This window comes from Megalops cyprinoides, chromosome 22 (assembly GCF_013368585.1).
Source record: "Megalops cyprinoides isolate fMegCyp1 chromosome 22, fMegCyp1.pri, whole genome shotgun sequence".
NCBI classification, from domain to species: Eukaryota; Metazoa; Chordata; class Actinopteri; order Elopiformes; family Megalopidae; genus Megalops; species Megalops cyprinoides.
In genome coordinates, this window is record NC_050604.1 from 2,990,759 (window position 1) to 3,011,800 (window position 21,042).

The 21,042-nt window shown below is 44.1% G+C and overlaps 1 protein-coding gene across 2 annotated transcripts in view; it reads left to right on the forward strand.

Annotated features, from left to right (window-relative positions):
• Positions 1–21,042, forward strand: part of atrn (attractin) — a 165,328-nt gene that overhangs the window by 15,506 nt on the left and 128,780 nt on the right. For both annotated transcript variants that reach the window (XM_036516519.1, XM_036516520.1), the window contains exon 2: positions 19,576–19,659. In XM_036516519.1, coding sequence (XP_036372412.1) covers positions 19,576–19,659 — 84 coding nt within the window. The remainder of the gene's footprint in view (positions 1–19,575; positions 19,660–21,042) is intronic.

The following is a 21,042-nucleotide window of genomic DNA, read 5'->3' on the forward strand; positions in this document are numbered from 1 at the left end:
GGGGAATAGTATTTCAAAAGCCAACATATGTGAGAATAGACATGTTGCGTGTATATGAGTTATTAAGTAGTTAAATTACGTCTGATTAAATTCGTTTAGCATACGCTCTTATCCAGAGCGACTTCCAGCACAGAAGAACAGAGGTGTATCCATTCAAGTTGAATGAGCAACAGTGTCAAACCAGGCTAACAACTCTCTTAGGCCAGTGAGTGTGTGTATAACACTATTTAAGCCCTACCACAAGTTAACTTGTGCAATTTGAAGAGGCAATGGAAGCCAAGTATAGTATGAAACATCAGTCACTAGAATACAGAATCCAAAATACATCAAAATACTATGTAAATGAAACAATACTAGAGGTACCAGGTGAAACCGAGATGCAGTCTAAAGAGGTGTGTCTTCAGTCTGAGTCAGAAGATGGCCAGTGATTCTGCTGGTCTGACCCCCTGATACTACAGAGGGGCCAGTACAAACAGAAATCATGCCAGGGAGGAATGACCATGTCAGGATGCGACAGTCAGTTGCTCCGGGGTTGCAGCACTTAGCGATCTGATGTAGGTATGAGGGGGCTGTCACATTCACTGTCATCCATGCTAGCACCAAGGTTTTGAACTTGATGTGAGCGATAACAGGAAGCCAGTGAAGTGAGATGAGGAGGAGAGTAACTTGACTACGTTTGGGGAGATGGTAGACAAGTCGTGCAGCTGCATTCTGGATTAGTTGTCGGGGTTTGAATGCACAAGCAGGAAGACAAGCAAAGAGGGAGTTACAGGCGATCATTGAATAGGTAACAGCACACAACACATACTGAACATGTGAAAAATATACAAAAATATGTGAAAATCTCTTTCTACATTGTGTTGTGTAATATCTAGAAATCTTTCCTCTGTAACTTGGACTAAGCGCATCGAGCTTGCCTGGCTCGGTGCCAGTGTAGTTTGTTAGAGAACCAGTCGTGGTTGCCTGCACGTTTCTGAATGGAGAGCATGTGAATGATTCTTTTGCAGATTCAAATCAGCCATTTAAATACACCCCCCCCCCACCTTTTTTTAGTTGGTTTGCTGATCTGCCAGTATGAGAGTGCTGGTTGTTTCCACAGCAACGGGCAAAACAGCAAGTGATTTAGGAGGGGTAACAAGACACACCACCTTGTGAGCAACCAGAAGCTTTCAAGTTTGAGTTTGGGAAAAACGGCAAAGAAGGAAAGGGAGAGGGGTGTCCACCCAAACCTCGAGGGGTTCATGCCCCACCCATATGCTGCCAGCCCCTAACTGACGCCTGAGAAATCCTGTTTTTAAACAAAAATACAGCATAGTTTGCAGTCCCTCTTTACATGAAGCGCTGCTGAATACCGGCACATTTACACCTTCAGAGCCATTGCCATAGCCTTGCATAGCATCTATTGCCTATAACTTGTGGCTGTTACATATAGGCTGAAGGTATAGCCATGCTGCATGGCTATGTGTAGGAAGTGCATTGTAAAATACTCTGGCAGTAGACCCACTAAATGTACAGAGGAGGCCAGCATGCTGTGGTATCTCTTTCTATGTTAATGCAGAATAATACTTTTGGTTCAGTTAGATTCAGTTTTTATTGACAAGTGATGGGCTTTGTTTGAATTTGTCACCTGAAGTGCTTTCAGGAGGCGGGCTTGAATCTGGCACACTGCTTGTGTCTCTTTAAAGTGCTGCGGCTGAGGAGAGGGTGTGCGGTTTAAAATCTCGTCCTGTCCCGCCTGCCGAAGCACGCCACTTGCTCATCTTGTGCGCTGTTCGCTTTCCAAAGGGGCCATCCTGCTCTGTGACCTCGTGCTGCGATGCGTCACATTCCCCCATTCCTCACAGTGTCGTCTGAGCTGAAACGCGGAGAGCTCGCCGTGGCTGCAGAACTGGGGTTCCCTCTCTGCAGAGCAGCCGTGCCATCCCACAGCAGTCATTAGAGGAGGGCAGCCTGCAGTCTGCGTCCTCAGTCTTAACCAGCTAAGAGGAGCAGTGCACATGTTCTTCATGCACGTGTCAGCACTGGGAGGATGTGTAACTCAACGGCTGAGACCAAGCATGCATCTCACAGATGCATTTAAGTGTGGGAAAACCTCAATGCTTTCATTTGGTTATGGCACAAAAGAGAATCACCCAAAAACAATCATGCATGCACATTTTATTTAACTTTATTGGAACAACTTCATATGATACATCCTGTTTGTACAGTATATAAGTGACTAACTAAGCTTTGTAGTAAAATACTAGTTGCTGGTGCTAGGTTAATATGATATATTGCAAATATGAAATGCTAATACAGTAGTGTAGCTGTTTGTAAGTGGGCTTATACAGACTTATAAAGACATACAGTGAGCCAGCTGCAACTACAGGATGATTAATCATTTTTGACAAAAAGTTGTTTACTTTCATAAATATCCATACTTGTGTAGGATTTATTTAAGCTGTCCTCCTCTGAAGAACACCAGAAAGTGCACACATTAATGTCACTGATTCAGTAACATATGGAATTGGTCAGAATTTGAAAAGGAGTTCAGGTGAATTAAGTCTTAAATCTCACCTTTAAGTACTTTAGGAGCCCCAGTCCATGAGTCATTTATGTCAGTCTAGGTCTTTGTGCACTAATAAAGTTGTGTTTTTCAGGATGAGTCAATTTGGTTGAGGTACACCTTATCCTTAGACTTCTTACTGAATGCGCTAAAGGACACTCATTAACTAATATTGGTCAGAACATTTATGACTTCCTCTGTGTCTGTGACTATTATAATCTTCATGCAAAAACTGTAAAAGAAATCATTGACAAATGTATTTGTATGTAGTAAGACATATTTTCATCATGCCAGTGTGCATTAATAAAATATCTTTGTCAAAAAGGCAGGCTACACAAATTCTACAGAACTCAACTCTAACACAACTACAGAATGTCCGATTAACTAAGGTGTTCCACGGCGGCCACATTTCAAGACGTGAGACCTCAAGTGTATACCTCAAGGATAGTTGCCATAGTTAACTGCACCTTCACTTTTACCATCCCTGTTCCAGACAGTCAGCCTGAAGTTTGCAGCATTGTTTGGTCAGAAGGCTACTTCTACCACTGGTTGTTCAGAGCAGGAAGTAGCCTTGTAAGGCTCCCATCTCGAAAGCCAAGGAATGGACTGGGTGACGCGTCTTAATTGGTGAATATGTGCGGTTGCATTGTTGTGCAGTTGAGGCTGTATCACTGCTGTTTCCATATGCACGTGGTGGTGCCTGCTCTCTTACTCTCTCAAAGTATCTTCCTCTATCTCCCAGAAAATCTTGGCTTCCTTCTGGGTCTGCTTGGAGAGCTTGTGCAGAGATGGTTTTGCTTGAGTGGGGAGAACCCAGGACCTAATTCAGGGTTATGTGCGTTTCCCATGCCTCAGGCATCCAGTTTGGACTGTGAGCACCGCTGTCGTGCCTGTAATGCGATCTGACTGCCCTGTTGACATGAAAGCACGAACATTTACCCACATGGCATTTATAACTTCACAGAGCCTGCTTTGGCTATGTCACTGTGGGCACTGTGTTCCTCTCAGATTTATGGTAAGAGACTCATCTCCATTTTTTTTTGCTTTGCACATTCCCCCCTGGTATGTGAGTGCAGCATGTGTGACTGCTTAGACTGTTATTCAGGGCTGTGAATTACAGTGGACAGAGATGCGGGCTGGTAATTAAAGGATTGGTTTGTCCTGAGACGGTTGATTACTATGAGGCCCAAACCACTAGCTCCATCAATCCTTGGCTCTTCCACTATCTCAGATCAGTGTTCAGCACTTTGTGCATTGTTTTCAGCTGGTATAACTCTACCACCACTGACCTGAGACCATGGGATTCAGGCCTGGGATTCTTTAAATTCATGCTTCGCTTGCTTGAGCTATGGCTAGTGAACTGGCTGCGTAGCCTTGAAACTAGCTGCTGCGAATATAATATCCATCTTCTCTAGAGTTAATTAGCAGTTATTAAAGAGAAATGAGACAGGCTTTTGAAGGAGCAAAAAGGAGAGCAAAATGAAAAGAACTCAAGCTACAGAACCCCCTCAAAGCTGTCATTCCTTCACATTTATTGTATATGAAATGAACATCTTTCATTAAATTTAGGGCTGGGCAATGTAGTCGTCGCAATATATTGAATAGCTATTTTTAGTGCAATAACCGCTATCCCCGGTATGTGGCGTTAGGTTTCTGCCCGTATTGTTTTCCTTTTAGTCATACCTGATGTGGGAGCACACTTCCAGTTTTCTGAGGCTATGTGAAATGCTTCTGGGGGAAAAAAAACACCACTCATATCTATTCAATGTTGATATCACAGCAACAGCACTATGCTGCTTCCATGCGGTAGATAGAAACACATGGCTACAAAGATAAAGAGTGAAAACATATGCAATGTGTTTTTCAAAGCTAATAGGTAAGTTAACCAACATATAGATACAAGTGATATTTTTCTGCCCTGGAACAGTGGTGGTGGGTGAGCTGGAAACAGGGGAAGCCGGAACACTACCTTTAAATCTATCATTACTTTCAACCTGTTTCCCTTTATCCTCCTTGATTAACAATAAAACAAATAATTCACAGAATAATCGACACCAATCTTGTTATTAGAATAAATGATTATGCTTGCGAAACACCTCATTGTCTGTAGTTTGTGTGCTTGCGAAAGCTACAATGTGAGATTGTTTAATTAGCAAGGATGGCATTTATCGATTTAAATTGCGTTAAATGCTCATGACACATCACAGCTTTTTTGAGGTCTGTGTTCTAAACGTTATTGTTCATTGCATTCAGCCTAACCTAAAAGTTTATTCTCAGTAATTTAAATTGAATTTTGTAACACAAGAAAGCTATAATGTGAAACATTTAAGAGAATGCTTTGGGATTGCCACTTAATTATTGAAATTGTTTAATTAACAAGAATGGCAATCTCATGCTGTAGCTTTTGCACAGAAATTTCAGACCGTCTTCAGTGTTTTGGGAGCATAATCATTTATTCTAATTACGTGATTGGTGTCGATTATTCTGTGAATTATTTGTTTTATTGTTAATCAAGGAGGATAAAGGGTAACAGGTTGAAAGTAATGAGAGATTTAAAGGTAGTGTTTCCACTTCCCCTGTTTCCAGCTCACCTGCTGCCACTGCCCTGAAAGCACTTCACTGAACTTTGGAGTTGTGTTCCCGCATCAGGTATGACTATAGGGAAAAAAATATGGGAGGAAACGCCACATACTGGGGATAGCTGTTAATGCTCTAAAAATAGCTATTCAATATATTGCAACGGCTATATTGCCCAGCCCTAATTAAATTAAGTAGAATGGTATAAGTATATGAAACAGAATGTTGCCATTTTGACCAGCTTAAGATAAATATGTAATAATTAGTGAAGAAGTCTGTTATCTATAAGAAGGCAAAAACCTTAATCCATGTTGATCGATGTGTGAGTGTATCATGTTATGATGGAGGGGATGCTGGGAAAACAGACTTGCTAAGATGCAGCACATGAGCTGAAAGGACACGGGCAGAGATGGATGGAGAGGACAGGGAAGGGACCATGAACATAGAGGAGGCCATCAGAAACATGGAAGAGAGTAAGGTGTCAGACTAAGAGGTAGACTGAAAGACCGAGGCACAGCTTGAGCTCAGGTAGGATATTAAACCTTTCCCCTGTGGTTATTATGGACAGATTTTATTAAGTTCTCAGGCAGTCAATTTAAAATGTGTGTGTGGATCGTGAATTGAGCCTGTTTGAGATGTCAGTCAGCTGGAGGTTGAAAGCAGTCTCTAAACCCCTGGACCGGGGATCTCCAGGAGCAGCAGTGGGCACCACTGGTCCAGAGGAGAGGTCATCTCATTTCAGCATTGGTCTCTTTCAGCGCTGGTTTGTTATATGACTCTTTTCATCAATAAAAAGAGAGTCCACCTCTGTGTTTGCCTCTGGAAGGTATTCACTCTCCTGCTTGCCTGAACTGAAAACTCTGCAATTTACCAGCTTGAATGGTTGAGGCAAACAAGCAGCAAGAGCGTTTTTTTACATCCTCAGGCCCTTTGACCTTGAGAAGTAACCTTTATAATTAACCTTAAGAATCGATTACCCTTGCTCTCATTCCCTCTCACCAGACCCCATGATCCTATTAAAACAAGAGCACAGTGAAGAATGGAGGAGGCCTTGCTGGGTAGTTTGTCTCATTAGTGGAATGAAAGCCTGGCTTGATTATTTGTGATTTGCAGGTTTGAAGGTGCAGGTTCTGCATAAAGAGAGTGAGTCGACCACGTTCCTGCTTTCCAAATGATTCAAGGTGTTCTTTTTTTAATTTGAGGCGGGTGAACATTGTTGTGAGTGAATATTTGTACCATGTCTTGTGTAGCTGAGATGTGTCTCAGTGTTCCTCAGTGGCGAAGATTGCTCCTAAGAGCCGAATCATCACTTACTGAGACATGCTCTCTTCTTATGGTGGCTCGGATGTTGTGGACTTGCCTGTTGTGACTCATAGCGTTGTTCTGTTGCACAGAAAGGCCATTGATTTGGGCTTGTCTGACTCTAAGGCTGGTATTCAGTCCTGCTCCTCTGTACTTTGCCCTTAAGGTTCAATTCTACTGCAGTTTTGTACATGTATGTGTTGTTTGTCACCTTTAATATAGTAAGAAGCCACTCTGAAGGGTCCTTATATATTTATTTTGCCATCTATTAATTCCATTTTCCTGGATGGAACAACCTTACTGTGCTTGCTGGGTACTGAGGGCACTCAGGAGAAATGCTGAGGGCAGTAATGTTTGTTTTATAACATCCCTGTAAAAGTGTGAATGTGTCTGTTGGTCTAGGACAGCAACTTTAGCATGTGTTGAAGGCTCATGCTGAGACCATACTGACAGCTCTGGTTTGCTTCATGGAGTCTGCCAAGCATGTGTCCATTAATTTTTATTTCACTGGAGAGGGGAATGTAACTTTCTGAGGGAGTGAAAACAGATCATGTATTCTTACATTTTTCCTTATTCTTTTACATTACATTTACATTTATTCATTTGGCAGACGCTCTTATCAAAGCAACTTACAAGTGAGGCACAGTACAATGCACTCAACGTTTTTCACCAAACTTTAGCAGTCATCAATGAGTATATTTTACATTGAAGCTTGTCACCACTGACTCACTCAGGAGCTGTTTTCCATTCTACAGGTCCTTCAGTGCACCAAGAGGCAAGCGCCATTGCAGGACAGGCACATTCTCCTGTTTGGGTATTTCATATGCGACCCAGGGTGTCCCAGGGTGCTGAGAGTGGAGCAATGAGGGGACCCTGGTTGACCTGCCTACCCCATCTCTGGCAGAACAAAGCTAATTTGTCCTGCTGACTCCTGGATTTAAACCCGGGTCTAAGAGTTCAGTCTATGCGTGAAACAAGTGCCTTTATAGTCTGAGCCACTGCAGAACCGGAGAATGGGGAACTGAAAAGAGGATTTCTCTGTCCCTCAGATGTTTCTGAGCAGTTCCCACATTGGTGCATGTTAAAGAGTGCAGTCACCAGGGCTCAACAGGACCACTGAATCCACAGCTTATAATATTCCTGTTAGTTGCTTGCTGTTATTGTTATCAGCTGTGGAAAGATGCTGTCCACAGCAGTTATGAGCATTGTCTTTCGCACTGATCTTATTTCTTTTGAAAATACACATAATCATTCATTGTGCAAATGATCAATTGCAATCAAAACATTCCTCTGGCCTTTGAAACTCTCAGAAATAGCTGTCAATCTTTATGCTCTGTTGAGCTGCTGGTCACACGCAGGGGTGCAGGCAGACATGTATTGCTCTCCTGCTGAGCTGTTAGTGGCTATTTCTCTGTCTCCATTTTGCCTTATATCAGGGTCAGAGTACTGCTATTCTGTCAGTGCATGTGGATGCATGGGTGTGGGTGATATAAAACTAACAAGCTTGATCGCTTGTCGCTAACCTGCAGATAGCTGACAGTGTTAGCAAGTTGGTCATGAGATATGAAATTCTGCTACCGTAAATGAACTTTCCTGCTTGTCCTCTTATCTAGTCCTTCAAGCTGGCAGGCTAACTGCATTAAGACAACTACAGGTGTCAGTATGACCAGTGATGTGTGAGCAAGTAATGAGTAATCCTTTCAAAATAAGTCTCAAGTTCATGTACTTGCTGGTGTTGGCCTCCCTGTCGCTGATCATCTGTGCATCAAAAATCTGTTTACCTCTACAGCTGCCTTTACTTCTACCTTTGCCTCTACCTTTATCTCTAACAGCTACCTCTACCCTTACCTAACAGTCTGTTGTATACTGAAGAATTTGTGCAAATTGTATGGTGAATGAGAGGTTTATTTCAAGCTTTCATTGCATAAGCATTTCAGGAGATACCACAGAAATCTGCACAGCATATTAAAAGATAAGACCACCACAAAATTGCTCTTTCCTTCTTTTAAGTGCAGATACCCTTTTTCGACTGTCTCTGTTTGCTTATATTTCAAATACCTCGGTTAAAGGGGGTTAAAATTGATTTCCTGCTGTTAGATAGCATCTTCTACATTGCCTGCTAAAACTCATTGCTGGGGCAAAAATCATACTTTCTTTGCCCATCAATATTATTTTCATCCACTGGATTGGTGTAGTTGTCCCTGCCTAAGTAACATAAGCAACGCTGTCAAAGTTAATCTTTGCTTTCAATGTCAAATCCCTTGCCTGCCAGTTCAGCTAATCTGTCTTTGTGACCACAGGATGCAGTGTTGTAACATGCCTGGCGGCAACAGGCTCTGCCCAGTCTTTATGCTGTCCTTGCTTGGTTATAGGCAGGACAATGTGCGTGTTGGGCACACCGTGACCCGTCTCGTCTTCTGTATACAGCCAGCTCTGCTCTCAGACTGCATACAGTTAGCTCTCCCAGCCAGTGATTTTCTGTTTGTGTGGTCCTACGAATGCACTGTGACAGAGTGCTGTCACTACGGTTGAGTATGCGCTCTGACTGCCATACCAATGAGCCTGGCTCTTTGGTGTTGCGGTCAAAGGTGCAGTTTGGTACCCTGTACACCCGGGTTTGAGGCTGGGTAGGGTGACTGCTCTCGCCCTTCGCTACATGCACCCATAAGTACAGATTTTAGACACCGCTTGGGCCCCGCTCAGAGCTCAGCTGGCATCGCTGACACTGGGTTGGTCCTTGGGGGTTTGCAGTCACGCCCTAAGCTGCTTTACCTTTGGCTCAGACTCTTATTCCAGAAAGACCCCAGTGGAGGGAGGCTTCACCCACAGCTTGTGTGAACTCTGGAGGGCTGAGAAACAGGAGTTTTCTCTGTGTGTGACATGTCTAGACTTCATGCCTGGCATTCAGCACAGGGAGAGGAACCTACCAAACCTCTCTTTTTATAGAGCTGTAAAAATTTATGGTATTATTTGGTATTGATACTGGAGGCATCTTTCCATGCTCAGCTCATCTGTCATAGCTCATTAAGAGTGCCCCTCCCCCAATGCAGTCTCTCACTAGCGTTCGATGGATGCTGACGACGCACTGTTTTCTGCGTGACAGAGCCATTGAATCAACAGTGACTGAGACTGCGCCAGGCCAACCTTGCCAACCTTGCCTTCCCTGTTCGGCAGCGTGGGTTGGCAGAGCCCGGGTCCCTCTACGGCAGTGTGCAGATCCACATAACCTGGCCCCGCCCCCCCCCCAATAGGGCATATTACAGCACAGGGATTACCTGTGTGCTGAGGCTGTAGAGCATTAGAAATGAAAGTGGATCACCTCACCTCATTCACTGTTCTGTGGTCTCCTCTAGGTCTGGGTTCTCTCTTTTTGGGCCTATACAACCACTCTGAGTCATGAAGGAACAGAGCTGTGTTCTGCCAGCTGTGGTATCATGGCTTTGTTGGCGTGTTATGCTTTTGTGCAGACTTGGCAAACATTTTTCTTCCTGACTTCCAGCATTGAAAAAATGGTCTTCTTGTCAAGTTTCAGAACATGCTTGCTCGTAATTCTGACAGACTGTATAAGATAGCAGGAGAGTTGGATAAAAGAAGAATAAGTACAATAAAAACGAAGATTTGTGATGCTTTTTTGTTTTGTCTGGATTCTGTATATTTTGTCTCCAGTATGTCTCTGGTTTTATTTATCAGTGTGTACCTGCTAACACAAAATGCATTCTGAGCTAGTGGCGTATTCCTGCATGCTATTGCCCTCTTATTAGTGCACGACTCTCTCCTGGGGTGTGTGTGTTTGTGTGTGTGTATGTATGTGTGCTGTAATTGACCTCCTTGTCATGTGCAGATTTCACCTTGGATCGCTGCAGTCTCTGTTGGCTTTGTTTGTGTGGAATGCACTGCCCCCATACATCCCCTCTCATCCTGGATTCAGCTTAGAGGCTTGCACCTGCTGGGTGGACCTGTGTACCCTGAGTGCAGCCAAGAGCACAAGTAACCAGCATGGCAAGATGAATGCCTGGCACAGTGTCTGTCACACCTGCAGGTCAGAATGTCGGAGGGTCAGAGGTCAGGCCTGCATCGAGCTGTACGTCCTTGACCTTTGATCTTCCTGGATCACTAGAAGCCCGGAACTTCTTACAGTGTTGCACTTATGGCTGGTGTGGTTAATAGCAATGCGGAAGGGTACTTACAGCTTTGGCTTATGGGTTTTCCTTATGCGTTGCCACTTGGATTGGCAGATGACCGAACGCTCTCATCACGCCTGTAACCCAAAAGTCCAAGAATGTGTCTTTTCTCTCCATGAGACAGATTGTGAAAAATGTATTCTGTTTATACTTTGCCCATATCTTGCAGGCCCTCCATAACTCTTCTTATGAACACAGCAGGACTTTGAAGATGTACAGTATTTTTGTTACCTTTGAGTTAAAATGAAGTTTGCTGTGGCCAAAACTGAAACTAATACCTAGAAATCAAGTCCACGTGCAGAATGACTTTGACTAATGTGCAGTCTTTTCGCTTCAAATGAAAGCTGTTTGGGTAGAGCAGAACTGTAACTACTGTAACCCCTTGGCCAGTAGGCCACTTTCTTGTTGCACCCTAATGTGCTTTCAGTAAAACCTGGACTGAATGAAACTGCTATGCACTGGGAGCACTGTTTCCGTTCCTGAGGCTGTGAGCACAGAGGAATGCTTCCCTCTCATGAAATAATAGATCACTGTGTGGAGGAGAGGAGATGTAAAGATGTCTTGTGAAAGACCACTTAATGATGTAGGCTCTCTCTCTGGGGGGCTGCATGGCCATCCATTTCGTAAACCGAGCTGTAATTTCCCATAACTCGATTACCTTTCAACGCAGTTGGTTGTAATGAATTGGCTGCCTTGTCGATCAGCATAGAGGGCAATGGAGCTTTTACCATTGGACCTGTTCCTCTACTGACGTCTGACCACTGACCTCCTGCCGCCTGCTTCGAAGTGCCCCTGGGTCCTACAGTAGTATGCTTATGTTGATCCTCCGCCAATGTCTCAAGGCAGGAGCATTCAAGACACAGACAAAGCCACTTTGCTGTTGTAGAGCCCCTTGTTTCCTTTTTATTTATTTATTTGTTTAGGATAAATTCATATTCAGATAAATTCAGAAATGCCCAATTCCGTTTTACTGTGTGTCAAGTTCACTCTGTCTTTCCTTTTCGAACAACTTGCACCCATTCGTCGTTCATTTTACAATGGATTCAAAGAAGCAGACAAAACAGAATGGCTGTTGAAAAGTCGCCCAGAGTGAATCTCTGAGGAGAACGGGCACCACGCCTAAATATTAGGGCACTGCAGTTATTCAAACCAAAGAGCAAAGATGATTCAGCTGGGTGTAGTTGGCAGGATTCGGACTTCAGACTCATGTCTTTGTCATGGTGTTTGTGAGCATGGGCTGCGTACAGGGATGCTGTAATTATTAATTCGCAGAAGTGTCAAACCTTAAAGAAGGGGGTTAATGAAGAAATGTCTCTGTCCTCCCTGCTGACTCACTGAGGTGGGGGGGGGGGGCTCACCACAAAACTGAATTATGTGCTGAAAGAGGGTTTACAGTCAGATTGCAAAAACATCTGTGAATGTCTAACAGAATGCTCACCTGCCCCAAGAATGCTGTGTCATATGGTATTATGGTATTTGGTGAAGTTTAGGACAGCTCTCCTGACACCCTTTAATGTTCAGACAACTGCATGGGAATAACATGAGGGATTTATGTGTGGCATATGGTTTGTGTTGTGTGTTTATCTGCTGCACTATTCACCATCCCTATATTGGATCTATTGTGCGCTGTGTTGTTGTAGTTAGTGCTGTAGTTAGTTAGCTGTAGTAGTTAGGTGTAGTTAGTGCTTCAGCAGCGTTAAGGTGATGTGCGATCGCCAGACACCTGTGCAGAAACACATTAGTGCCACGCTTCTGACCCGCACCCAGCCGTGCTGCTTCGTCGCCTTGCTCGCTGTTTATATCTCTGACACATCACATTTGCAAGCCTGCATTGGTGTTACAACTCATGCATGTCTCCCCGAAGTGACATGCTTGGCATAAACCTCGATTCAGCTGACCTTTGATATGATGCCTCATGACCCAAAGAGCTTAGCACGTGACCTTGCTTCACCTTCCCCCACGGAGTGCACCTCACGGAGTCCAGGCATGGAAGTCCCCCCTAGATTTGGTTTTCCTTTTCTCCTAACGGTCCTAATAGATGCAACCATTGCGGCCAGATAACAGCACAGAAAGTCTGATCCAAAGCCCCTGCTTCTGCGTAATCACAGCCTGACTTATCTTTCATTTGCTCTCTCTGAAGAGGTTTCTCATCCTTTTCTCAGCTGTAAACGCATCAGAGGCAAATGAGTGCTTTTGGGTGAGGGGAATTGGATCAGTTTGTGTAAGCGTTGGATGCATACCTTTTGAGAGATTTACTAAATGGTGCTTGTGCCATACACACCCCTTTTGGGGTTTGGTTCCACAGCAGTCTTGCCGCATTCAGGTTCAAAACAGATGGTGGGAAGTTTCACAGGCACAGAGCAGGAGGGCAATTCAGTATTTTGAGCAGCTGATGAGAGGAGGTTTGAGCAGGGAGCAGGCCTTTAGACAGATTCTGGTTGTGTGCTGCTGGCCTGTGGCGGAGCTGGCTACATTCAGGGGCTGTATTAACCTGCTGTAATTACGGGATCCATCCCTGCACTAACAAACAGCTTTCCGTGCGTATGATTACCAGCCTGCTGGAACAGCTCTGTGGAATTATGGAACCCAGACACGAGAACAGAACGTGGCATTCCTGATCTCTCCCACAAAATCTGCTTAAAAAAGACACAGCACATTTCTAATTACACCAAAAAGTGCATATTCCAGAATGGCCTTAAATAACACAGGCTTGCATGGAGATGCACAGGGAGAAGTGGTGCATGTTGCCTGCTAGTTCGTCATTTTCCTAACCAATCACAAGCCAGTAAAACAGACCTTAAATTTCAACAAGAAACACCTGCATGCATGCTGAGGGGGTGCATCACCTGATGCTTTTGGTTGGTTGGTTTTTGAGCATACCTTCTCTAAGCCTACAGTATGGGTGTCACCTTGTTTTCAGGCTTGACACATAACTAGTAAACAAGACTATAAACCTGTGATTGGATAGAATATGCAGTCAATTTTAGCTTCCCCTTGGCCTTTGACTCTAATCCTTCAGCTGCTTAGTGCAAGAGGCACATCAACTGTTGTTAGCAAGCCCACCTACCATAAGTACCACTAAGCTGTCAAACTTAAGCATTATCAAAATCATGAGAAAATGAACTTAGTTGTGAACATCAGACCATCTAAGAATAGTATTTATTTGTAAGAGTAAGAATTTCAACTAAAGCAGCTGTTTGAATTGTAAAGTTTTACAATAGCCCATCATCAATGATGATTGAGAGGATGCTGTGGTTTAAGTGTGGTGATATGAAATCCTTCTTTGTGATTGGTGCAGTACAGTGGCATCTGGGATGAGTGGGCTATTCTCTGTTCCAGGCAGACTGACTCATCTCAGAACACTCACAGGCTCATTTCTGATGCTATCCTTTTCACTGTCTGTGGGGAAAAAAACCCTTATTTCAAGTTTTGAGGTACAAAATTAAGGTAAAAAAGCCTTGCAGATTGAGAGGCTTTTGAGACTCTGTGCTTGGTATTATGGCACATGCACGCTTCCTGAGTAAACACGACTCCATTCCCAGATGGTGTCTCAGCATGAATTAAAAAAAAAGAGAGAGAGAGAGAGAACAGTGTGTCATGATTCGTGGTGTGGAGCAATGAAAATGCATTACATTGTGATGTCATTGAGCCAACTGTTCACTTGTAAGCACTCAGACAGACTCACAGGTGCACTGATTTAACATTGCTACATGTCTGGGCTCCTCTAAGGCATAATTCATAATTGTACCCCTGTCTATGGTTGTTAGAGAAGTGGACTGTGGTCTTTGTAAATCAGCCACCAGGTGAAAGAGAATGATGATGATGATTAAAGGTAGTCATGGGGCCTCCGGACTCTGTGGTCTTTCTGGAGGAGCTTGAGTAAGTGGATTTAGACAGACTGCTGTACGAGCTTCTCTGGGCTAACCGGCAGTGGGAAAGGCCGTGCCCCTTAACTGTTTAGCCACAGCCACTGTCTGCCTCTGCTCCTCTGCTGCATGGGTCTGGAACTCCAGCCAAACACAGTCCACGACTCCTGCCTTTTATTATAACACCAGTTTGTTTACCTGAGTTTTACCTTTTTCCACTGGAATTTGGCCTGCTATGGGCCAGCAGCAAAAAATACAGTGTTTTATGTTTGCCAGAGAACAGGAGGGCTCTGATTGGTTCCCTCTGTGGTTGACTATTCAAGCATATTGACATCTCCTTGGCGGTGAAATCATCTTGAACTTGTGGGCCACGTAATCAGACCCAGGTCGTTTTTACGGCATAGCTGGTAAAAGAGGTTAAAGATTTTTAAATGAAGTGGCAGCAACGAGACTGTAACCGCTGGAAACAAGGCACAACCTTTGCCTTGTTTTGTAGATGGCTGAGAGCTTTATGACATCGTGTAATTACTTTCCATCTTTTGGAATGTGTAACTGCGGCTTCTCCCCCTGCTTGTGCCAGCATCCTTTTCCTAAAAGAACTTCAGCTGCGTTTCGGGGCATAAGGCGAAACTTGTCCCCCTCACGGTGAGTGCCGGTGATCACCCCCAATGTGCTTGTGTGGCACTCTTACCAGGGTTCTCTGAGTTCTGACCAATAGCAGCAGACATCTGTTCTCTCCAGGTGTGTGATTGGTACACACAGTCCAGGTATCACTGAAGTCCTCAGTCTGAACACATTTGGGTATTTTTTGGACTGGAGAAGGTGTTAGATGACATCATGCTGATTGATCACCCTCTGTCTTCTCTTGGGCTTAGCCAGGGAAATTCCTGATTTATGATTCACTTCATTATCTTGGGGTTGACAAATGATGTGTTTTTCTCTTGCTGACTCAAGATTAACAATTGGCTTTTCATTTTTTTCAGTCTGAAATCTGTTATGACACTGTGGTGCTAAGCCCCAGTGCTTTATTCAGTGTTAGATTTAACCCTTTATGGTCGTGTTTATGGCTTTCAGTGGATACATAGAGCTCCTCTTTTTGTCATGGTTCTCGAGACATAAGACATAAGAAATTCATTTACACAAAATGGTACTAAAACAATATGGTGAAAAAAGCTCATTCAAAAAGAGGGGGTGTAGGAGCCATTTTGAACCTTAGTTAAAGTTTGTCATTATTCAGTTGGTGTATGGGTTAAGCACAGAACTGAAAGGTAGTTTTTCTGTTATATACCTTTAAATGGCTTTGTAGAGTATGCCATGTTAGTTGTTGTCTTAGACATAATTAGTTCAATATATTATAGGTCACGCCCCTTTTGATTGGGAGAGAAGAGTATGTTAATTAGATGGGAGGAGGGAGGAATGGAGTTAGCAAGTTTGCACATCCAGAGGGGGGTGAGCATACAGTTTTTCAACCATGTCCGTATTCTTTGCTCAAACAACATTATAACAAATAAGGACGCACTCAAATTGGCAACACAAAGCAAAGCAAACAAACTAATGAATTGAATAGTTTCTGGAAGGATCGATTCGAGTTTGTGTTCAATGGGATGCAATGTGTCTGCTACTGAATGGAAATGGAACTAGTGACTGTGAGATGTGAACAAACTGGATTGTTGTGAACAAACTGATAAGGATATGTGAGTAATAAACCACCCTTTTGAGTTAACTTGTGACTCTGGATACTTCTTAGTTTGCTAGAGGAAGGACAAGAATGTAACTTGTGCCCTGGTGCAACAAACTAGCAGAGGTGGCTAATTTAGAACACAGAAACAAGTAGCTGTCATAGGGGGTTTACCAGTACAGTGCACTTTTCATACTTTCACATCGATTGGATGTTTCCAAAAAAAAAACAGATGTTGAGTTGCCCGGGGTTTGTACTAGTGGGGGTTAGTACTATTGAGTTTGTTGAGACAGCAGGGTTTAAGGGTCAGGACCATGGTGGCAATAACAGATGGGATTAAAAACCACTGGTGTGTGTTGTATTTACTGGTATAAGTGGGGAAAAAACTTGTGGTGTCAGGTAATCCTAGGACTGTCCAAATAAATCTGTATGCTTCAGAATAGTTGGTAATTACTTGAAAGTTACTCAAAGGGAGTGATCAGTTGGCTGCGCCTGTGTGTTGGTGTTTGGAGGTGTGTGCCCAAAGTAGGCCTGCACGATATGAGGAAAATCTGCGATGTGCGATAACATTGTTCAGTATTGCGATGACGATATGACTTGCGATAAATAAACAAATATTGAAGTGTGCATTTTAGCTATACAGTTCCTATGTCTTTCTGCTTTAATAGGCACACTGCTGACATAGACCCCAGACATTGAATAAACTATGCCCACTGAATAAAGAAATGAAATAAATTATTTCAAACATGCTTTTATTGAACAAATTGTACATGAATACCCAACCAATTAAACAGAACATTAATTTAAATAAAACATTATAACTATTATATGTCATGTTATTCAATGTCATTATAACTAAGACATTAAAGTTTAATTTCCCTTGCTCCCTTGAAAATATTTTCTTCTAAACCAGAGGTGCCCAAATTCTTTCCTATGAAGGGCCAAAAATTAATCTGGATGGAGGGCCACGGGCCAAAAATAAATGTTGATGTTATGTGAAATTACATTACATGTATGTAATATGTATTATATTTTATAGAAAATTAACATTCTAAATCTAAAATAAAATTTCACAATAATAAAAACACAACAGCAATTTTATTAATTTGCAGAGATGATTGTCAAAACATAAAACATCCATATGCTTCTTTTTGGGAGCATAAACATATTTAAAAGGAAAGACACTTTTCTGACAGAAAGTGCCTGCAACTCAAGTTTCAAGGTGCTTTAGGAAATTACGTTGTAGGCTGTATTGTCCACCTTTGTAATGAAGAGTGGAAATTTGACTTCAGCTTGAAAAATTGACAAGAATATATAGTTAATCTTCATAGTGACAACACTGAATAACAAATCAATATTGGATATTAAGTTTACATTGAGCAACGTTTAAGTTACACATCATCACAAAATGCCCCAATATGGTAGCTAATGAGCCACAATATCAAAATTAGCTTCTCATTCAGGGTCACTCAGAACGATTGGTAATTTCGGTTTATAGTAACGTTGGCTAACTAATAACACCTATAACAGGTTATTGGTCGGAAATACAGCAGAATCCGCTAACCCGGGCTGCCAGGTTTGGCATAATTATTTTGCCTAATTGGTAGTGATTTCGCACTCACTTGTGTGACTGAAATGGCAATAGTTTGGTTTCCTTACTGAGATCGTGTCAACTTAACAAAATAAAACATGCATTTTAGCCATTAATTTCAGCACTCGTTCCTGCGCAGAAGTAGCCACGGTTTGTTTCCATGGTTACCAGTTTATTGTAAGTAAACACTTGGCAGAGTGCTGTTGTCGGGAAACGGTTTTGATAGCGTGTAACACGATTTCAGCTTTTTATGTGACGTCACTTGCAATCAGACTGAGAACCCTGTCGAAAAGGTTGACTGTAGTTTATCACAAAGACATGCTTCTTTAGTGCATTTCAACCACTGCTGGCTACGCCCCTGCCCCTTTCCGCTCATTGGTGGAACGTCAGTTTTAAGGGACGTGTCATCAGCCTGTGTTTTAGGATCAAAAGTACATGTCTGTGTGTTACGGTCAGAGGTAGCCGTGTGTGACAGAAGTGCATGCCTGTGTGTTTGGATCTGAGATGTGCTCCTGTGTGTTGGGGTCAGTGGTGCATGCCTGTGCGTTGGGATCAGAGGTGCGTTCCTGTGTGTTAGGGTTAGAGGTGTGTGCCTGTGTATTAGGGTCAGAAGTGTGTGCCTGTGTGTTAGGGTCAGAAGTGTGTGCCTGTGTGTTAGGGTCAGAGGTGCGCTCCTGTGTGTTAGGGTCAGAGGTGCGCTCCTGCGTGTTGGGGTCAGAAGTGCGTGCCTGTGTGTTGGGGTCAGAGGTGCATGCCTGTGCGTTGGGATCAGAGGTGCGTTCCTGTGTGTTAGGGTTAGAGGTGTGTGCCTGTGTGTTAGGGTCAGAGGTGCGCTCCTGTGTGTTAGGGTCAGAGGTGCGCTCCTGTGTGTTAGGGTCAGAAGTGTGTGCCTGTGTGTTAGGGTTAGAGGTGCGTGCCTGTGTGTTAGGGTCAGAGGTGCACTCCTGTGTGTTAGGGTCAGAGGTGCGCTCCTGTGTGTTAGGGTCAGAGGTGCGCTCCTGTGTGTTAGGGTCAGAAGTGTGTGCCTGTGTGTTAGGGTTAGAGGTGTGTGCCTGTGCGTTAGGGTCAGAGGTGCGCTCCTGTGCGTTAGGGTCAGAGGTGCGCTCCTGTGCGTTAGGGTCAGAAGTGTGTGCCTGTGTGTTAGGGTTAGAGGTGTGTGCCTGTGTGTTAGGGTCAGAAGTGTGTGCCTGTGTGTTAGGGTTAGAGGTGTGTGCCTGTGTGTTAGGGTCAGAGGTGCGCTCCTGTGTGTTAGGGTCAGAAGTGCGCTCCTGTGTGTTAGGGTCAGAGGTGCGCTCCTGTGTGTTAGGGTCAGAGGTGCGCTCCTGTGTGTTAGGGTCAGAGGTGCGCTCCTGTGTGTTAGGGTCAGAAGTGTGTGCCTGTGTGTTAGGGTTAGAGGTGTGTGCCTGTGTGTTAGGGTTAGAGGTGTGTGCCTGTGTGTTAGGGTCAGAGGTGCGCTCCTGTGTGTTAGGGTCAGAAGTGCGTGCCTGTGTGTTAGGGTTAGAGGTGTGTGCCTGTGTGTTAGGGTCAGAAGTGTGTGCCTGTGTGTTAGGGTCAGAGGTGCGCTCCTGTGTGTTAGGGTCAGAAGTGTGTGCCTGTGTGTTAGGGTTAGAGATGTGTGCCTGTGTGTTAGGGTTAGAGGTGTGTGCCTGTGTGTTAGGGTCAGAGGTGCGCTCCTGTGTGTTAGGGTCAGAAGTGCGTGCCTGTGTGTTAGGGTTAGAGGTATGTGCCTGTGTGTTAGGCTTAGAGGTGTGTGCCTGTGTGTTAGGGTCAGAGGTGTGTTCCTGTGTGTTCAGAGTTAGAGGTGACTGATGTTTCTTTGCTCCTCTCTCCTGCAGGCTGACTGGTTCCTCTGGGTTTCTGACAGACGGACCCGGCAACTACAAGTACAAGACAAAGTGCACCTGGCTCATTGAAGGACAGTAAGTGCACTTACCGACACTGCTATTGGCACACCCGTACAGCAGGTCCTGGGTCGTACAGTCTGGAACCAGACTCTGGCAGGACCTGGCAGGACCTTCTCAGGCTTTGTTTGGACACTGTGTTTTTCTTTTGAAGAAAATCTTTATGCTCATAATTTCATAATTCACTACACATAATTCCCACAAGTATGAACAATAGTAGATCAAACACAAATATTAGCTGATGTAAGTAGAATCCTTACTGGTGATCAAAATCTCGCAGTTACACTTTAAATATAAACAGTATGTATCTGTGGTCTAAAAGTCACTTAATGTGTTCCCAGCAGGCGTGACTCTATTTAAAATGTTTGTTTCAGTTCTTGTCAGTTCGCCTTTCTCAGTCTCGTGTGTTGAGTAACTCAGCAGGTCAGACGATAGAGAGGGAGGCGCTCTGTTCTGTGTCCATTGCGGAGTTCAGTGCCCTGATTGGTCATGCCAGCTCAGTGAAAGCTTAAAACCATAGCGCAGGAACACATGAGGGGTGTTGGGGTGTTGGGTTGGGAGCACACTGCGGAGGGGGGATGAGGTCAATCAGAGACACTCATTATGGCAGCTTTGTCCCCCTCCCCTTCAGTGCTCTTTGCTTGCTCACTCCACAGCGAACCAAAACAGGATATCGATTTGTGTCCCTGGCAAACAATGATGGGCATTCTGCTGCGGATACACACACACACACACACACACCCACACACAGAGGTGCTTCGCGAGAGAGCTAACACAAAACACCCTAATAATGTGCAGTCGTAGAGGTGTCCCCCTTGTTGAAAAGTAACAATGCTCCGCTGAGGAGTGGCCCTGCACCGCACGGTGTCACCCTCACTGCCGCTCAGACCTCTGTGTGATGTCTCAAGAAGACACCCTAGATTGGAAAAGGTTTTCCCTGCGTGTCGCGTGGCAGGCCAAGCCCTGAAGGTTTGTCCGACAGCAGGAGAGGAGGACGGTCCGCCTCACTGATGAATCCAAATGAAAATGGCAGAGCTACCAAAAAGGCTGTTTCTGTGCAAGCGCAGGTGTGCTGGGGGAGCTGTGGAGAGAGAGAGAGTGGCTGTTAAAGCTGCAGTTCCCACAATCTCCTTTATTTCAGGCCCCAAGCTGAGCCTGCTAACACTGTTTAAAGTCAGCCTGTTTCTCTGTCTCGCTTCTGAAAGAACAACAGCAAGCAGCACTGCACACACTGTTGCACTCTCGTGGAAGGCAACCCCCTGTCAGTTGTGCAATTTAAGTTTAAACAGATACATTCATATTAAATACTGTTTGTGTTCAAGCCTGGTTCCTTGCCAGCAATGCCGATAGTGCCAGTGCACTGAACTGATTAAATACATGACCTGTTCTGTATAGAGCATT